Below are 20,771 nucleotides of genomic sequence, written 5' to 3' on the forward strand. Positions count from 1 at the left end.
CAAATGAAACTATACTAGACTTTGGGATGCTTCTTCCACCGTTAAATCCATACACTGTTTGTTGCGCTTCACCGCACATGCCCTGGCCCGAGAAATTTTCAGCGTTTTTAAGAAAAATCTGCGCCTAGATGAATCTGCGGCAGTTATCTGAATCCTGGCACTTCGAAAAAATCAACAGCAGCGGAAAGACTATTGAAATAATCCACTTAACTCCAAGAACTAATAAAACATTCTTGAAGGTTAAAGGTGTGACAAGGTACCAACAGTGTTGCGGCTAGCTCGAGTAGAGAGAGAACACCTTTGCATAATTTGGGCTGTGGAATTCAAACTGTCATGTTTATATCAAAACGTTTTTCAGTCCTATAGCGCCCGTACCCGTTTCTTCTGCATACATCAGAATGAATTCAAATTACCCTCAAGCAGATGGTCTTTTGACAGCAGTCTCGAAGCCGGTCGTCTTGACTTCGCTATCCTGACAGAGACGTCTATGCACTGTCAGTGTGCGCGTGACGTCTATGCACTGTCAGTGTGCGCGCGCATTACGCCCTCCGCGAACACCAAAGTTTAGCCACGAAGTCAAAAAAAACTTTCCTCCCTGTCTTGTTGCGCAACTTGTCGTTTTCTTGCCTTTGCAGCCAGTTTCTGCTTTTCGGTGGCTTTAGCCTAATCTTCAGCCAGTCTGACCTGGAAAGGATAGTTTCAGTGGAGTCAAAACAAATGCGTAGTCGTCGTGCAGGGTTGTGTAAAGTGTGAGTGCACCAGGCTCCCCGGACCGCTCCCTTCGTTACAAGCTGTGGGATATCAAACAGGTCGTTGGACTATACGCAGTTCTCACTTTTGCTTCCTTTTACTCTCGAAACGAAAGCGGCTAAATTTTGCTTCAGCGAAAAGAAAATGGCTAGAATGCTGAGCAAGGACCTTCCGGATATCGAGGTAGAATCCGTCCTCAATACTAACCAAGATTCACAAACAACATTTTAAGCCATTTAACCTCGCCTTGTTCGCTCGTGCCTTTTTTAGTATAGTCATAGGCTACAAATCTAGTTTCTGTAATTCAGAAAATCCCTATGTAGTCTAATGCATGCAGCCCCATCTTCTGTATAAATATGGTAACTGTTCTTTTTAAGTGAACTAATATCGTAGAATATTAATCGTCATGCCTCATATGTCAATGTAGGTCTCGCCACAAACTGTATTTTACTCGATCCTTCTTTGTACAAAGTTCGACAGTTGTGTAAAAGTTGCAGAGGCAAGATTTGAATCGTGTAGAAATGTAGACAACTATTCTATAAAATTCCATAATATTTGCTATCCTGAGCATTTCAATTTAAAGCACTTTAGCGAAGGTATATTTACGTACATATGGAGAAGCTATGATACAATAGCCTCCGTTCACTCATGTGTGTGATAAAACTAAAGTAATGCAATTGAAATGTAGGCTACACACGATTACCTTGCAACAGTATAAGAACGTGGTGGTCTTCCTGAATAATGAAACGTGTTACAATCGTAATCAGTCTTTATTGTAAATGTGTTACCCCATTTATTTCGATACTACTGGTTTGTGGTGCATTTCTTGGAAAACGCTAGCCTTCTACTATATAACAGTGACCTGGTTACTGTATGCGCTTAATGTAACTACAGTACATTCCTGCTACATTCCTGCTCTCACGTAAAGTGTAGTTTGTACTGTGCTGCAGACGTGAGTTTCACATGGGTCCTCCTCTGTGTACCGTTGCGTTTGAGGAGAAGGCATCCTAACCTGTCAAGGTGCACCATTATGCGGTGCAGGAACACCTAGACAGATGTTTTTACTGGCTGCCTGTGCTGGACTGTGGCCATTAGTGGAATACACGGGGCTGTATACGTGCGTCATCGACCTATAACCAGTTTATAATTAGCTATCCTGTTACAGGAGAGATATACAGAGGCCTTTGACCGTGGCTGAAGTTCCTGCCTTAGGACATGTAGTTTGGCTGTAGGTTGTGTACCACAGAAGGTACACCATGGCTCAATTTTTAAGCTCTTTAACCAGCATTAAATAAAGAGATATAGGTTAATAGATACGATAACAGCAACAACCACAACAAGAAAAACGTCTCCTGTGAGACATTTAAGAGAAACAGCATAAACTCACATCAAGTACTGCCTGAGAACTACCTGCTTTGTCAGTGAATACATTGAATAAACTTTGATCAATCTTTGTCTAGAAATCTCCTCCGTGGAGTACAAAAAAGGTTCTCATTTTGCTTCAAGCTTATTTACACAATTCTATTGAAAAAGTCATTGTTTTAGAAAAAGTAATGAATGTATTTATCTTCCAAGTTCCTTTTATCAAATATCACTCAGTTTGTCACCAACTCTTTTTTTATTAATTTACCTTTTTAATAAAAGAAAAATGAGGATATGTGTTAATTTTTAAAGATTCATTTATTCTTTGTTAGCTGGTTATACTAACAAAGAATTAAGTCACATGCAATTATTATGTCATTAATGCCATTAAAAAAAGGATGTAATAAACTATGTAATAAAATCTATGTAATAAGTATATCAATGGTCTTAGGTGTGTCACAGAAAATTCTGTGATGCAGCTCAGGAAGAGGGTGAAATAAATGGTCCTATATAGCAAGGGATGACTTATATTACACTGTAAACTGTCTATGTTTTATATATAACAGTAGGAACTGACATAATCTCATTTAGGGTAATTTCAAAGGGGGTGAATTGGGCCTTCATGTATGGCCAAAGACTTGCAGGGAAAAAAAGTGCTCCCTAAAACGAAATGACTGGTAACAATTGCAGGCTCTTACTGTAGCAGTGGACTCTTACAGTGGAACCTGATGGTGGAATCTGCTGTGGCTGTATTTCACCCTGACATACAATGTCCAGTAGAGGTCTATATTTATGATAAAGGGAGCAAGCAAAACCATAGTGCTACATAAAGGGACTGTAAAGTAGTTTAACATTAACACATTATGTTTAAAGCTTCATGGGTAATCCTCTGTTGAAGAAAGTACTTCGATCAACCAAATAAGGAGAAAGAAATGCAACACATTGCAATGTAAACAGTAAATAATAACAGTTTAGGTTAAATAAATGCCAGGCATTTACGAGCTGATTAGGACACACTATTTGAAAATACTCAATAAATTTGAGCGTCAAACCTTGCTTTTGACTTCAGACTTTCTTACACAGTCTCCAGAAAGCTCCATATTTATCTACTTCTTAAACAGTCTTCAGTGAAAGTGAGCCTTTCTAAAACAATTATATGCACACCATTGAAACCATTTGCACTTGGTCTCTCACCTTTACAGTCAGGTTCATTAAGGAGCATAATGGTGTTGGTTACGCCATGGATAACAGGAGATGTTTAGCACTTGTGCACATAGCAGTGCTCTCAGCAGGTTAACATGAGTAAAGATGGCCCAGGCGCCATACTGGGGGACTTTAATGCAACCTTTATGGAGAGCAGAGGGAAGTAAGTCAAGCCTTTCATTAGCATCTTTATTCAGGGAGTAATGACAACAGTGACGTGACCTTCGGCTCCCCACTGCACTTAAGACCGGGACTAAATGACTCCTGTCTGCCATTGAAAATGGCTTTCTAAATCTCATAATAATTGCCATCTCTGGAGCAATTAAATCCCCCATTTTTCTGTGGTCCTGTCAGATGTCTTATTTTAATATCCAGCCGCACTTCTGAAAGCGCTAAATGTGGGGCCCTTTTGTGTGTGTGTGTGTAGATTAATTAAAATCGTCCTGGATCGCCATTAGAGTTCATTAAAAAACCTACAGCAATACAACATTTAAACAAAGAGGTATGACTCCTCTGGCAGACCCTGGTGCCACTCCAGGCCTGCTCTCGCTGTGGATTTCTGGAACCCTGACAGGAGATTGCTCCAAAATAAAATGCAAATAGAATGTTATGGAAATGTTTGGCCACTCAAAAGGCTTGCATGTCATTGCTAATCACAATGGCTGTGTTGTGCTGTTTTTCAGCTTTTCACATGGGGGATTTACAAATCATCTTTCCATCACCATTTCTATCATATTAATACATTTAAGAAATTCTTTCTTTGTTGGTTATTTAGTTTAGTTTAGTTGAGTGTATGTCTTGAGTGTCTATCTTAAATCAGAACAAGTCAGAAAGGCATGATGTTAAGTCTGATCAACACATGCCTCGTTGATGTTCATCAGACATTATTTTTAGCTGATTTTCACATGGTTCATCTGTCAAGGAGCTGGCCATGGTGTCAGTCTGTGATAACGTCCACACGCACCCCCGCCTGCGGAGTGCTGTTCACTGGTGTACCGGCGTGGGTTTGGAGGCATGCAGGCCGTATGCATCATGCTGGTGGCACAAGAAAAAAAGTGGTTGAGGAGTAATTGCCCCCCTGGCAGAGTTGGGTCGGATTGCTCTTTTAATCAATCAGGGCAGCAGAGACGAGTCTGTGGCCTGTCATGAAGTCTGGCTCACCAATGAACGAGACAGGCACACAGAGCCAGTGCAGGCTCTCTGCCTGCTATACAATTTATTGCTGCCACCGCCCCCAAGCCCTATAGGGGGTGGGGGCATCCTCACCTGATCACATGGAACCCTTCTGTCTTCTACAATCTCCTTCGGCAAATCCACTGACCCTCCATGGAGTTCATAGCCCAGGGACCTTCATGCCAGCCTGCTTGCTTGCACAGCCATATAGCATGTGGCATATTGAACCTGTTTTCCTCATTCTTCCTCTCTCTCTCTCTCTCTCTCTCTCTCTCTCTCTCTCTCTCTCTCTCTCTCACATACACTCTCTCTCTCTATCCTCCACTGAGAGCAGATAAAGCCATGGTCATCAAACCCTGATTTCTTTACAGTTCATTTACCTTCTGCTTCTGTGCTAATTGTTTTTCGAGGCCCAACATGGCCAGGGACCATTTCAAAGGCCAAATAATGAGGCTTTGGCACATGTTGGCCATTACTGAATTAAACTGGCTTAGTGGGTGCCTGGTTTGACTCATGCATGCCCGGGGGTCTACCCTGAGTGGCTGGGGTCCCTGAGTGGCAGGCAGAGGGGAGGGCCCAGTGTGTTTTGGTCTGGAATGTTAGACTCGTTGACTGGTGAGCTCACTGGTGTGGGGAAAGAGAGTGCAACTGATACATACTGTGGGACTGACTCACACTATGAGGCTCTAAGGAAGTAGAACAGATGGCTAGAGTTTGTCTTGTTAACCCTTTAGAGACCTCAGAGCATACTAAAAGTACAATACTAACTGACAATTTGGCAGTAACATAAATTGATTTTCATCCATTAATTGACTAAGTCAGATTTCACTGCAAACTTTGACGCTAATTCTTTTTTCAAGCCTCATTCACCCGATATTGTACCTTATATTCGTTAGATGTCATTTAGCCATTTTATAGCTTAGCTGAATTGCTTAACAGGAGGAAGGACCTGGTGTTCCAAACATGCTGTTTTTTTTCACGCTTCATTGGCGCTTGGTGCCTCCTAAGTCTTTATGAGGTCTCTGATTGGTGGATAGCAGCAGAGCTGGCTTGGGTTATTGGTTAATAGCACTCTATCTGGCTCTTGATTTCAAGGAGAAAGCAGAAGCTTTCGAATGCATTGCCTCCCTCTGCCTGCAGTCCCATATGACATCTGTAGGCGGTCTTCTGTACATGGTTTATACATGAAAACATACATTATGTAGAAGGTGCAATGTTGCTCCTGCTCCCTTGGCTCCTTGACAGAGAAGGTCAGTTGAGGAGCTTTTAAGGAAACAGAACCTGCCCTCACGTTCCTGTGCACACCAGCAGCTTTCTTCACTGAGTGAGGACTAGGCAAAAACGCAGAGTCTCTAATCTGTGTTTCCCATCTATTTGGAAAATGGAATATGAAGCCAGGTGTGTTTTAAAAGTGTCCCACTCCTGTGCTGCTTTGTCTTCCAGATGAGAGATATCTTCAGGAGAGCATACTTATACAGAAGTGCTGAATTTGCATATGACATGTTGATTTTATTACCTGCGATGTGCTCATACAAATATGGCACTTGTGATGATGAAGCTCATCTCAAATAGGGTATTGATGTACTAACAATACGCATAGTATTGACGTAGGTTAAACAAATAGCATGCAAAACCAGTGAGTAAACATGGCCTGCACATTGCGGGCTTTCAGGGCATATTTCATTGAGATTCATAAAGCAGCAGACATGGCATAACACGGTATAACAATATCGATACCAGTCCAATTTTTTGATGCCATGGTGATCTTTCTCTTGTCATAATAGTTAGCTAATAATTAGTAGTTAATAAAAACTCCAACAAGGAGATAATACATATTGCAATATGTTTAATCCTATAACTACTGAATAAGATATGCTTCTTCAGTTTATTATGTGAATTTTGAAGGACTGGAGAGTAATAGTCCACCACTGTTGTGACTAGAGGGAATAGCTTTGGAGCTGAGGTATGGTACATATCTTGGGTAGCTGGATGGAGGAGACCACCAGTGTGTCTGAAAACATTGCAAGTAAATTAATGATGGCTGTGTCTTCCAAATAGGTGGAATGTGTGTGAGGTTAATAAAAGCTACAGTCCCTCTTAACCACTGCATAAATATTGTTATTTACAAAGTATTCTTACTTTTTCCCAACATTATTTATGGTATACCATTGGGAAGGTAGTATATATTCCTTACTATATTGTCAATATATTAGGAACTTAGCATTTGAAAACAGAAATATTCCAATATTCTTAAACCTCAATAAACATATTTTTAGTGCTGCTGGTAATTTAAAAAGGTTTCATCTGGTTTAGTTCTCAAATGCATGATTTTAGAGTTACAGATGGTGTAAGAATTTTCTTGTTCCATGGGGTATAATTTCAAATTACAAAATGCTTTTAAAAGCTAAAATACACTACTAATATAGCAATGTAACAGTTGGCTGATTATATCTGTATTATATTGAGACCTGAAAAGAGCAGAACACTTGCTGTCTTATATTTTACCTGGGATGACTCTCCTGTTCCACACTCGATTGGATGCTGTGGGCAGTAATGCATTTACACATTAGTGCACATTTAATTCCCCGTAACTTGCTTTGAGCACTCCTTGTCTATCTGTGCCGGCTCTTCATCTGTATATTGCAGTTCAAATAAATCCAAAATTGCTTCATGGAAACATTTTATTTCATCGTCGGACACGTTTGTTTGTGGAAAAATAAAATGGTGCACTTGTGGAAGTCGATGCTGTAACCCAGGGAACTGCTGCTGTAACTAAGGCAACCCTTCACTTTAGAATACTTTTAACTGGGGATACCGGGCTAGCTTTCAAGGTAATACATAAAGAATAATTTCATAAATCTTGGGGCAACATTTATTAATAATTTGCAAAATAACCTGAGAATTGCTAAACTGATTTTATGCTCATAGTCATAAATGACCATAACTTGAACTGACAGTTATGCCCTGTGGAAGTCTATGAAAGGTTATTTTGCAGCTGTCTGTAACATCTATAAAACCAAGCATTTGACATATGAATACTGTAAAACCATTTTAAATTACAGCGAAAAAACCCCCCAACTTTTTTTTAGGTTTATAGCTTGTGTATTGCAATACTTCAGCATTGAACTTCTTATTTATCTCTGCTATCTCATGCTACAACCAGTCTAAAATTCCTCAGCATGGACAGGGCAAAACATATATAAAGAACAATTGTGTTTGAGAGTATGTATCTTACGAAGCTTCTGTTTACACATCAATGATTGAGGCTTCACAAATCATGATGGGTAAATGAGTGTAAATGGAGAGGAGAGTGCTTATTTTACAACTTACCGTATACAAGCACTGCATTAAAGAAAACACAGACATCAGTTAGACTGCATCAAGGTATGTGACCATTTCATTTTGTACAAAACACAATACAGAACTCTGACAATATAGTTTGTGGCATTACAGTGCAATAAATATTCAGATGTTATTTTGTTGCCTGCCTAATAGTTACCTGTACTGTCTTGTGTCAAATTTCTAATCATAAAGCCACTGAATGATATTCAGAGCCTATATTTAATACTGCTGATCCACAAGCCGGCGCTTTATTTCGCTAACGGCCGATCAATATGTGGAAATTCCATTATTGATCCCTGCAGAAGAAGGAGCGCATAGGTTGCCAGCTCATGTTTAACTATTCCCCACCTCTGAGCCGTAAATAATTTCCTTTTTATTCAGGGAATTAATGCTGGAAGGAGTTAAGTTTTAGCTGCGCGCCCCTCATGCATGCTAAATGTAGAGATGCCTCGCGCATACTAAGTGGCACGAGCCCTGTCTGGTTGAGGGGATGAGGAAGGTCAGGGTAATTTATTGCACAATATGGTGCTGCTATTGATTAGACAGAGAAAGGGCAAGCCCAACTGCTTTGCTAATAGCCGTATGAATGTTTCAGGCACGCATCTCTGCCTCAAAACAAGGCTGGAAAAAAACAAAAAAAGACGGGAATACTGCACCTAGTCCAATTCGATATGAACATTCTCTTCAGTTATTCACATACTGGTTAATTAGTCAGTTGTGTACCTTACAGTCTTAATGTAGGTAGTCAGCTTAATGGATATAGGCAACTGAAAACCCTCCTAGTTCTCCAAATGCAGTTTGGCACCACACGCATGTGTTTGTTTCATCCTCTCATTAATTACTGCTCACAGCTGAGTCTGATGTGCCATGTCCCCCTGTACATCATGCATTCCCCCTCCACCCCTCCCCTCCCCTCGGTCTGACTGCCTTGGAGGGACCAGGCCTCACATACTTTGCCCTGTGGCCCAGGCGCTTATTGATCTCCCATCTGTTCGGGCCCACTGATCAGCGGAGAGTGATGAAGCCAGACATGGCCGCTCCCTCCGGAAGCATACAGCACAAACACACACACACACACACACACACACACACACACACACACACGTGTGGGCCCTGTGTAAAGAGAGGCGAGGCCACACTACTGCGGCCTACTCTGGCCGGAAAGGTCACACAAACAACAGGGACATCAGGGCTGTTTTGTGTTTTAAATATTGTTTGATTGTGCACATAGTCTCCGTTTGGTTAGGTACCCTTGAGGAGTCCATCATAACCAGTGAAGAATCCGTGGGCGATGCACACTGTACATGGCGCTGACATTTATGAACTGCAGCAGAGCAGAGATTCCACCTGGGGAAAGGGAAGGCCTTCTGCATGTTTGTGTGTGAGAAAGGCCAAGCCAGAAAGGAACAGGAGCACTCAGTGGGCAATGGTGGACGTCCAACCGCAAGCCCTGTCTCCTGTGGGCATCTTGTGGAAGCCCGCTGAAATCACACCAAGGACCTGCAGCACACTCTGTCGATTATAGTGTCAGGATGTATGTCCTGTCTCATGCTAGGTATCGATCTCATTGGCAGCCATGTGTAATGCTTTTACATCGCAGTGAGGGTCACGTGCTTGTTAAATAAGCCATGTCTTAAACAGCTCGAATATGTACGCTTGCATTGACATTATGTATGTTCCTTCACTCTGTGCTGCGCCATATTCTCAGTATCTTGGCGTGCTTAGCTTTGACAGCAACCTGACTGTTTTATTGAGCGCTCAAAGCGAGGGAGGAGGTGTAGCATTGAGGATGAGCCACAGTGTGACATTTGAGTGTGTTATTCTTCTCTTGACTTAAAGCATTCTGTAGCAGAGGCAGATTAAGCTCTGTCAAACATCATTAGGGTTTCCCATAGCCCTGGCTGCAGCGCGAATGTGTTTCTCTTGTACATTTTCCACTTGAGGAGAGAGGGTCAATGTGGGACTGGATGCAAGGCTAGTGCAGAGCCAGAAAAACAACAGTGCTCCTTCATCTTCACCTCAAGCCTCTCCTACAGGCTGAGGCACTTACAGAAGCATTTGCTTAATATCTTATAGAAGTACAGGCAGTGTTTTAGGTTGTTTACGTTTTAGGCATGTCTGGTTAACAAGACATTTGCGTGGAGCTTTTTTGCATTCGTGAACAAGCCACCACGTCTTCCCACCTGCTGAAACCAGGTGGGATTCTAGCCCATAGTTAGTCTTCAGGGACTTATAAGGAGTGACTAAAGAGCCCTTTAGTGCCTGCACTTGGAGGTGAAGAGAAAGCCCAGAGGAGATCCGACTAGACCTGTAACTTCACTGTTCAGGCAAGTGCAGTGCAACAGTAGATGGCAGATATGTGCTGTTGAAGAGCTTCTGTCCAACAGGGAATACAGTTTTTAAATGAAATGATTTAATTGCTTTAATTCCATGTGGATTAATTGAATTAATTGTAAATAGACTTATATTCTTGTTTTAGCTAGTCATGAAATACAATGTCTGTTATCAGCCTGATAGCAAGAGTTGGTTCTGTCATGTGCATGGTAATGGGATATTTATATATAATTAATAATGTTATAACCTATTTTGTGGCTCTTGCTCTGTTGAACGGCAGTGGCGGGTTATTTCTAATCTTCGTTAGAAATGAAGCCAGATGCATGTGGTCTTGGTAATGGCCAGCTCCATGCATTCCACGACTCGTGCAACCAGTGAACAACACTAGCCATTACGGCTCTGTGCTTCACTGAAAATGACAGCAGATGTGTGAGCTATTGCATATTGCATTTGCTGTTTGATTTTCATATTGCCAAGTCTCCTGCTGCTGTCGACTGATTATAGACAGTGAAGCCTGAGAATGTTTTTGGTGTCCTCATCTGAGAAACCATGCCATTACCTCCTCTAGTTCAGCTGAAGGATCTGTCCAAAGACTATATTGGCTTATCCACACCACGTTATATGAAAATGGATGAGTGATGCAGTCCTTAACACACAATAAAACCCGAAAAAGGTGTGTTTTTATTGTTTCGATATGTAGCTCACGCGGTGCTTTAACTACATTTTATTAGGTGTGAAATTAAAGAATTAATAGGATGATGTCTGCCATTGTATAAAGTGGGACATTTCATTTAGCGTGAGATGTGGGTGGCTGGCACTCTGCAGGAAAGAGGCAGGTTAGAGAATGTCTACCTGCCCTTTTAACACCACATACCTCCATCTGAAATGGGCTTTCATCCTGCCTACTGTGAAAATATGAAAAGACAAAGCTTCTGTGTTGTCACATTGCCTGCAGGACACTAATTGAGGTGGGCCGCTGGCAGCGAGACTAGAAACAGGGGAAAATAGAAAAGAAGGAAAAAACAAATGTAGAAGATAACGTATAGCTTTATGGGGCATGTATTTAGGCAGAATATTCATGGGAAAACTCAGCTGGAAAGCTTCATAGATATGATGATTCCCATGCCACATATCTGCAGCCACGGAATAGCGGAGTCGCCTTGGTTCTCGGTCCTGAGGTACACCCCCACTACTGCATCGCTGAACACACATTCCACTCAGTATGGGAGGTGTGCAGTCACACTTACAAAAGCCTACACAAAAGCCCTTAGTAGACAGATCTGCTGGATCTGGTTACTCTCTCGCTTTCTCTTTCTCTCTCTCCCTCCCGTTTCCTGTTTTCTCTGCCGATCTCTCATGTGATTGCCTCTCTCTCTGTATAGTGGGCTGTGTTTGTGTGGGCTGTGTGCTTTATGTGCGATCCCTGCGAGTGGCGTGATTGCAGATTCCTTTTTTTTATGCCTGTCGGAACGAGCGCTAGCTCTGGCCTCTGAGCAGGAAGGAGGGGCTGATTGTAATGGGGGGTTCCATGGCTTGGCTGTTTGCTGTTAGGACAAGGGGCTTTGCAGGACTGTCAGCAGGGTGTCTTGTCGGGAGTGTGCCAGAGATGTTTGAGAGTGGCGGTGGCAGGACACTTTTACATTCACCCGGGCCACGTGGAGAAGCTGATGAGCACCTGGGGCTGAGAGCGTGATTACAAACCCCACTCATTCAGCTCACCCCCCCAAATAACACATTACTTCCTCCGTGGCTCTTATCATATTGTGTCGTGTCAAGGATTGGTAACATCACTGGAACTCAGCATTAAGTGGTATTTAAGAAGGTTTTTTTTTTTTTAAATGAACCACTGTTGAATCATGAACAGTTATTACATCTTGGTATGAACGAATGGTTTGATCCACAAATGGACAGGAAAAGCATAAGTTTCCTCTCCGCATGGATTGGGAAGTGCATATGATTAGTGAAGTGGGTGCTCCTGGACACTGTGTTTGCGAGGAGATGCTTTGGATGGGGGGAGGCATGAAGGTCAGTTGTTCCACTTCTGCCCTGAATGAATTCAGGCTGTAGATTGTTTGCAAGGACCACGTATTTGTAAGGGCTCTTTGGACAGCATTTTGTTTGGCCTTCTAGCTCTTCTGGCCACTGTACTGGGAAGCTCCTCCTTTGTTTACATCCCCGAGTGTAGAATTTGGCTTCAGATTGTCCTGGGATTTACATATTGGCACAGAAACAATGGTGTTCTTGTGCAGAAGTGTACATGCACACATAGTAGTTTTAAGCTGAAGCTACCGTTCGTGTTATCCACATGGCATGAATACCAAAAATATGAAACTGTTATTGTGTCAGAAACCGGCCCCATTCATTCATTTTCTCTCTCGCACACTTTCTTTCTTTCTCGTTTTTGTTTCTGTCTCTCCAGAGTATACTGACCCTAAACCCGAGGGTGAAGAGCCATGCTGCTCTCTGCTCTACTGCAGCCAAGAAAGCTGAGAAGAAACACTGGAAAAGAAATTCAGAAAAGGGCTGTGATGTGAGTATCCTGTCTTACCTCCCAGCTTTGAATCCTAGAGCATGGCCAAGCACACTGATGTGTGCTCCACCTCCCACACGTACAGACCAATCAGGAGCGGCAGAACATGGGGACTTTGTACTGCTTCCAATTTTAGAGTGCCTGTTTTCTTAGAGCTGGGCCCTGTCTAGTGAGGTTATGGGACTGCTTTTTAACCATTTGGTTGGTATTATTGTAAGTTTCACAGCTGTGCACCACATCTCAACCGCACTAAACTTGTGCAGAATTTAAACACATACACATACACACATACACATCGCGCACACACACACAATCACACACAAGCACACACACATATGCAGCAACACAATATTCATACACAAGAACACAATAAAATACTGTAATTGTCCTCATATGCAGAACAATAGCTATAAAATTTAAACCTTTAAACATGCTCAAATTAACAAGAAATGCTACAGTAAGAAAAACAAGCATAGCTTACACATGTACGCACACACACACCCAAACACAATTATCTTAGGATTCCAGGCACATGCTGTCAAAGTCTCAGGCATATCTCCCAAGACCAGAGTGCGGCTGAAGTGGCTGCTTTTTGGCAGGTAGCCACTATGCTCGTCTGTCCTTTAAGGCAACTGAGACTTCAGCTTGTTTGATGTAGACACAAAACAAGATGGAGGAATTTTGTAAGAGAGATTATTTTCTCCCAACTGACTGTACCGTTGCTAAGCAAAACCGCCTAATTCATCATTCTAATCAATGGAGATGGATCAGGGACCTGATGTAATTCATAATGTAGGCTTTTCTGTAGACTCAACAGTGAATTTACAGTAGCAGGTGTGATACACTCGGGAGCTCCCACCCTCTCTTAGTGTACTCTTATGCAGCAAAACACGGTAATCCTCTTTTGTCTTGCCTGTATATTGATATGGACCACTGTAACAGGCAGGAAAGAACAGAGTTAAGATGCAGAAACGGGCCCTTGTCTGCAGTAACATGCAGTGAAACAGTGGTTATTGCTCATGGAGTATAATTTTTCATGCTATGCATTTTCCATTGTCGATTCACCAATACACCCAGCAAGTGCTTTATCAGAATGCTGAGTGTGTTGAGCTGGTGATGATAACACACTTTCCCTGTATTGATCGAGCCAGAGCAGATTTATCCTCTTCGTAAAGAAAAAGCAATGACCGTTTTAGTGATCCTTAAAATAAGTTTAGTTGGGCCCAGAAGCATCGTCATAATTGTTCACTGGAATCTTTCAGCTGCTGAAGGCTCTGTAAACTTTATTTTATAGGGAATCTATGAACAGTGAATGTCCATAGATTCCAAATGAGTTCTTGAGAAATATGGTGGCTATAGTCAGCTGTTATCTTCGTCCGTCAGGGCCCAGGTGCTTGGGATTTTTCCCTCCTCTCCTTTGGGCTCGGGGGCGCATCGTCAGCGAGGTCATTTTGAAACATTTCCCCACAGGCGTTATCCTTTACAGAGCTCAGTTTGAGTTGAAGCTATTAGCTGACCCACTAATATTTGTCTTTCTGTTTGAATAGGACAGGATGGAGCCAAAGATAATCTACCAAACACAAACAAGTACAAGTTTTGCAGCAGGTGGTGATATGGGGAGAGTCGACATGCTCGAAGTGCCCTTGTTTTTGAAGATAATGCTGTTGTTTATTGATGGGTTGGTTTTAATAATCTGCCTGTATGGTCTAATCCAATTTAATGAGTCTCCAGATTGCATTCTGATCCCTGGACTGTGAGTGAAGGGCAGGTATGTTTGCGAGGTGTAGCAGCTAATGTTTCTTCCTCCTGTTTGAACAAAAAACAGACAGAGAGAGAGAGAGAGAGAGAGAGAGGGAGAGAGAGAGAGAGAGAGAGAGAGAGAGAGAGAGAGAGAGAGAGACAGGTGAGGGAGGTGAATTCTGTGCCTTTAACAGAGGCATTCTCAGTGAGGACGACTAAATCTCTCCTGCCAAATCCCCCAGAGGTTTAGTGAGATGCGCCTCATAGAATAGCCACCTATAAAGGCCAGGGGATGAGCCAGGGGATGAGTGTGTCAGTTCCAGAGTGACAAAGAGTTATAGTATGTGTGCACTGTGTGTGCGCATGTATGTCTTTCTGGAAGGCGTTAAGTTTTTCAGATACTCTCCTGCTGAGAATTAGATCACAGCCAAGGTCCAACAAACAAGTATAAATTTGCAGACACCTCTCCTCACTCTTAAATTTAATCTCACCTTTATGTTCATTAAATAATTAAATTACAGGCAGATTCTAGCAAATATGGCAATATATGGTTTATCTGGTATTGAATTTAATTCCTATTAAGGCTCTTTGAGGTTCTTTAGAATGTACTTTAGACTTTAGAATATCCAGCATTTGTCCTTTTTTTTAGGAATGATAACCCAATTAACACATGCGATTTTCAATTTCACATGCAAAAAATATAAAGACTCTCCTGAACCTTAATCTGTGTCAGGATAGGAAGAGGGTTTCCATGAGGTGTTACTGTTAGCAGTCTCCAGTGGTGCTTCATTCTTTATTAGCAAAGGGCATATGTGTAGTGGCAGGCATAGTGGCCACCTTCTCCCCTGAGCGTCCACAGCTTTGTCTCCTTTCGTACTTTGCCACATTGATCAGTGGCATGCAAAGGTTCCAAGTGATTAGAGGTAAGTAATCAGCCTGCTTGCCCACTGTTACCTCTCACCACCTGGCACTTTGCCCTCGTCCCCTCTCATAGAGTGTCACGGGCATCACCAGGTTTATGCGCCACTGTTGAAGGAAAATAGATGGAATAAAATGAAGAACAAACACTCCACTCCATCACTCTCAGATCACAGTAAATGGATCATGCCTCTAATAGCCCAGGGATCAGAAGATAGATTGCTCATTATACCATTTGAATGTTAGAAAGGGGAGAAGATGAATTTTTTTTCCCTTTGAATATATTTAGGCATGCAAAGGAAGTTTGTCTCACTTTATTCATTATGACAACTGTGAGGGTAGTTGTCAAGCTGGTACAATGATTTTACGGCGATGTATTGTTAAGTCGTAACGCACCATCTACCTTGCGACCGCTCTTCAGATTCTTGTGGCCAACAGGGGGCGCTGCACACAGTCAGTTTCATTGTGTTAGCGCAGGTAAAGTAGTGAATGAAACAGTGAGCGAGCAGGCTGATCGCTTACCTCTTGCCACCTGGCACCTTTACCTGCCTCTGATCAACTTGGCCTTCGATTGCTTTTGCCTGATCGAATGCCAGCCTGCTACACAGCACTGGGGGTGGTGGGCAGGGTGATGGGGGAGTTTTGTGGAGGATGAGATAGGGTGGTGTTGGGGGGCTAAAGATCGATGGGTTTTATCAGCTGGAACACACAGACAGCCCTCACCCCGACACCCATAATCCCAGCACTCTGCCTTCTCTACTCCCCTCTCATAGGATTTAGCAGCAGTTCTAAGGATTACACCGGCAACACTTCCGTGCCTAAGACATCCTGGTGCAGGGGAGGGAGATTACACGAATAACGTTAAGGTTTGATGTTAATAGAAACGCCTAATAAGTCTTTTTTCCTCTCAGCACATTTCCATGCTTCTTAATGTACAAAGGAGTACATAAAGGCCTTTTTAAAGCCTGCTCAGCTACCCTCAGCCCCATAATAATCTGAGTAGCTTTTACTCATAAAGGCTGCTTGTGTATTCCATCATGAGCTTATATTAAGAAGTTCTTACATAGAACTGGCGTTGAATATTTTTTGGGGTGTTTTATTCCATCGTACATAGTGAACAAAACTTTAGGCAGGGATCAGTGCTGCCTGACCCCTTTTGAATTCCATAAAGTAGGCAGGGTGTATTTTTCCATTATAATACTGTTTATTTTCTTATTTCGCATACTTGCTGCAAATCAACCTGTGTGAATCTTTGAAAAAGTGTTTGTTTTCATGTTGTAGCCAATCCAGGTTTCTGGGCAATGTTGATATTCAGGGCATGGGGATGAGCAGAATAGCTTGAAATCATATGCATTAGCTGAAACCGCAGGTACATTTTCTCCCATTTGATCTGCTATATCTCTGTCGCAAGCATAACTGCGAGCACTTGTTATTTTCCGTTATAAAAACCCACTCATTTTTATGTCTTTTTATACTCACCGTTTTCAGACGGTTTGTTGTATTTGACTGTTTGACTCCTGCCCTACATGAGAGAGTTAAAGGATCTGCAGGTTTCATTTTCTGCCCTGTGAATCTGATATGTATAAATGTTGTTATTGAGTTATTTTATTTATTTATTTATTATTATTATTTTTTTTAAACACTGAAAGCTTTGGTTGCTGACAGAGGGCATGTGAACGCTGCTCGCCCACGCAGCGTATTTTCTGAGCATAGCCACTCTGCTTCCGGATGCAATATTACCCATGTCACCCACAAACTCAGACAGTGCAATAATGATCAATTTCCATATCATTGTGTTTTTATTGTTTGAACAACATGAAACAAAACATTTGTTAATGCCACTCAATTAGATGAAGACATCAGTAGAGGATGCAGGGGGAATTTAATTTAAAAATTACTTACTTGCAGTTTGTAATCATGCAGATTAGATAGCAGTAAGAATTGGTGAGGGCTTTTTTTGTTGCTGGAATTCAAACCCAGCCTGCCATTGCTTTTTTGTAAGTCTTCTGGGAAACTGAGTTAGCTTTCTCCTCAATTAATTCCGTAGAGCCAACACAGTCAGCAACATTGCTGGAGTGAAATTTATACCATTTGCATCAACAAAATAAAAGTCATTCTGCTGTGCCGTGGCTTTCATATATCAGTATCTAGCTTTTGAACACATCGTAGCCAGCGCATTCATAAAGCAAATAGCTGGCATTTAAAATGACAGGGAATGTAAGCTAGGATACCGTACTCTTTATAAGAGCACTCACATAGATAACCAAATGGCATTCCATGTTAACACAGTTGGCACTCATAATTCATTATATTATCTACATCTGGCTTCCCATCAGTGCAAACATATTGTCAGATACCATGGAGTATCTCCACTCTACTTTACTAGCACACTGATTTTATACTCAGTAGTCATGTTGTGTGCTTAGTGACCCATAGAGTGCAGTAGGGGCTGTTGACTGTTTGTCAGTGAGGGTTATCAGAGATAATGACTCTTGCTCTTGAGTGTGAGAAGGGGATCAGGGTGGGTGTGTAAGTGAGAGTGTGTGTGCTCTATCGGTGTTTATCTGTGGTGCTGCGAGGTGAAAGTTGCCTCTCACTAATCACCCGCATGTCAATACCAGCAGGCCTCTGTCCGGCCCAGCACTTACCTCAGGGGGTCAGGAGCTGGAGAGGCTGATTGCCATGACAACCACATGCCAGCCCCTGAAACTCAGACATTTTCTACTATGGCAGAAGTTGATAGGGTCACATTTAATGAAACGTGAAGGCCATCCTCAGTAAGGACGAGCTTATTTGCATGTGGACAAAGGGAGTGAGTGGGAAAAATCCTTAGTGATGATAGTGAAGTGGATTATGTTCAAAACCTGTATAATAGCTTTAATCAGGGAAATGCATCGGACAAAAACATCCAAACAAATAGCACCACTTCCTCTCTTTTGTCCCATCCTATTCCTTCCTCTGTCTCTCTTTCTTTCTCTCTCTCTCTCTCTCTTTCTCCCTCTTTCTCTATCTTTTGCTCTCACTCTCTTTCTCAGAGCTGCGTGGAGCTGGAGAACAATTTTGATGACATCAAACACACGACCCTGAGTGAGCGTGGAGCACTTTGGGAAGCCATGAGGTAAGACCAGGTCGTCATGGCAACAGTCACAGATGTGGCTAAGAGGCGGGCGGGTAGTGGTGGTGGTGGGAGGAGTCATTCTTCATTATTGGACGATGAAACGAGTTTTATTGCCACCGTTGGGTCGGCCTCCGCGATGTATTTATATGCAAGGGGAGGCATCTTTGAGGCTTTGAGGCTAACTGAGGTATGCACCCTACCGACATAGCTGGCCTTCCACTGGGTTTCAGCTACTCGCATCATCTTCAACAAAGGCCTTTGATTCCGACTGCTTGTATGTGTTCTTGTGCTGTTATGGCTTACCCTTGTGTATGGTGACAACCTATGGTGACAGGACCCACTTTGCTCTTGTGGATGGGTGAAGAGAGAGCAGCAGAGGCACTCCGGGCAGGTGCCATGCTAAAAGTATACGCCTGCCTCGTGCTCTTTGACTCACAATAGGAGTGTTCACCATGTAACTATCACTATATAAAATCAAGCACAGAGCCACAGACAATAGACAAGCGCTGTAAGTAGACTTGGTCGGATTAAAGCGCTCAGGGACTTTAAACAAGATGCTGTTTATAGGATGCCAACTTTGCCACATGTCAGTTCATGAAAGTTCTGCACTTGTAGATGTGCCCCGGTCAACTGTAAGTGCTATTATTGTGAAAGTGTTTAGGAACAGCAGTAGCTCAACTACGAAGCAGTAGACAACGCAGACTCACAGAGCGGGGCTGCCGAGTGCTGTGCACGTCGCGTGTAGAAATCACCTAACCTTTGTTGCATCACTCACTACGGAGTTCCAAACTGCCTCTTGAAGCAATATCAGCCCCAGAACTGTGCGTCAGGAGCTTCATGAATTGGGTTTCTATGGCTCAGCCGCTGCACACAAGCCTAAGGTCACTAAGTATAATGCCAAGCGATGTCTGGAGCAGTATACAGCACTAGACTTTAGAGCAGTATACAGCATTGGACTCTGGAGTGGTATTCAGCACTGGACTCTGGAACAGGGAAAACGTGTTCTCTGGAATCATGAATTATGCTTCACTATCTGGCAGTCAGATAAATCTGGGTTTGGTGGATGCCAGGAGAGCACTACCTACCAGAGTTCATAGTGCGAACAGTGAAGTTTGGTGGAAAAGGGATAATGATCTGGGACAACTATAGCACTTTAGTTTTAATGAAGGGTAAAGTTATGCTTCTGACATTGGAGCAATCTGGGGCCCTTTCCTGTTCCAGCATGACTGTTCCCCTGTGCACAAAAGATCCATAAAGACACAGTTTGACAAGTTTGGTGTGGAGGAACTTCATTGGCCTGCGCAGACCCATGACCTCAACCCCACCGAACACCTTTTGGATGAAATGGAATGTCCCAGAGTCGCATCAGCAAATTGTTATAGCCACAAGGCATAACTCCATATCAGTTTGCATGTTTTTGGACTCATTCTGTAAACTCATATGTAATGGTCAGGTGTCCACATAGTTTTGGCCAAATACTGTATGTTCTTTTGGTTTCTGCCTAGCTTGCTGTCAATGGGGAATCGGTCAGAGCTGTGCTTTGTCAAAATAGCCAGGGTGTCAAAAATATGAATCCTCGTCTCCTTTAATCTCATTGATCCATATCTCAGATGGAATGAGCCAGTGCAGGGGGAGATGTGAAAGAAGCCCCGGTGTGCAGTGGCTGTTGCAAAATCTGCCTTAATCTCCTTAACTTCATTAAAAAAGATTACAGTGAACTGCATGTAAATGAACTTAATTCCTAGTGAAATTTAAATAGCTCAGAGATAAATACATCATCGGGGAGGCACAAACAGCATCAAAATAGCAATTAATTGAATTCTCTTTATGATGAACTGTCTGGTGTTTGGCAGAACTACAAAAGGCTAGGGTGTGCTAATTGACCGAATCTATAGCAAAGATTATGACAGCCGTAGCAAGTAGACAAATTCACGTACGCTCACAAACAGAAGCAGAAAGGCTGGGGTGTGAGGCCTCTATCCACCTCCATTTGGCGTGCAGCTGATTGTAATTCCTCTGTAAATGGCCCCCTACCGTGTCGAGCAGGCAAATTTGATGAAAGATTCAGCTTTCCTAAATGCTAATAATGTGGAACATCAAAGCACCTGGTGGGCGCCTTTATGTGCGTGTGATCATAAGAAGGCGAGGCCTCGGTGTCTTCCTCCTTAGGAATGGGGGGAAAAGTGAAATTCTGACATCTGGCTTCATTATGCAGTCTGTCTCACTAACAAACACAGGACCATTTAGAGAGTGTGGAACATTCCGGTATCTCTTTGCAGAATTGTGTACCAGCGTAGAGTG

At 42.6% G+C, this 20,771-nt stretch overlaps 1 protein-coding gene across 1 annotated transcript in view; it reads left to right on the forward strand.

Annotated features, from left to right (window-relative positions):
• The first annotated feature begins 544 nt into the window (after positions 1-544).
• Positions 545-20,771, forward strand: part of dpyda.1 (dihydropyrimidine dehydrogenase a, tandem duplicate 1) — a 112,771-nt gene continuing 92,544 nt past the window's right edge. Inside the window, exons 1-3 of the mRNA XM_027016151.2 lie at positions 545-933; positions 12,584-12,694; positions 18,388-18,470. Coding sequence (XP_026871952.2) covers positions 895-933; positions 12,584-12,694; positions 18,388-18,470 — 233 coding nt within the window. The 5' untranslated portion in view covers positions 545-894. The remainder of the gene's footprint in view (positions 934-12,583; positions 12,695-18,387; positions 18,471-20,771) is intronic.

Source organism: Electrophorus electricus, chromosome 10 (assembly GCF_013358815.1).
Source record: "Electrophorus electricus isolate fEleEle1 chromosome 10, fEleEle1.pri, whole genome shotgun sequence".
Classification (NCBI taxonomy): domain Eukaryota; kingdom Metazoa; phylum Chordata; class Actinopteri; order Gymnotiformes; family Gymnotidae; genus Electrophorus; species Electrophorus electricus.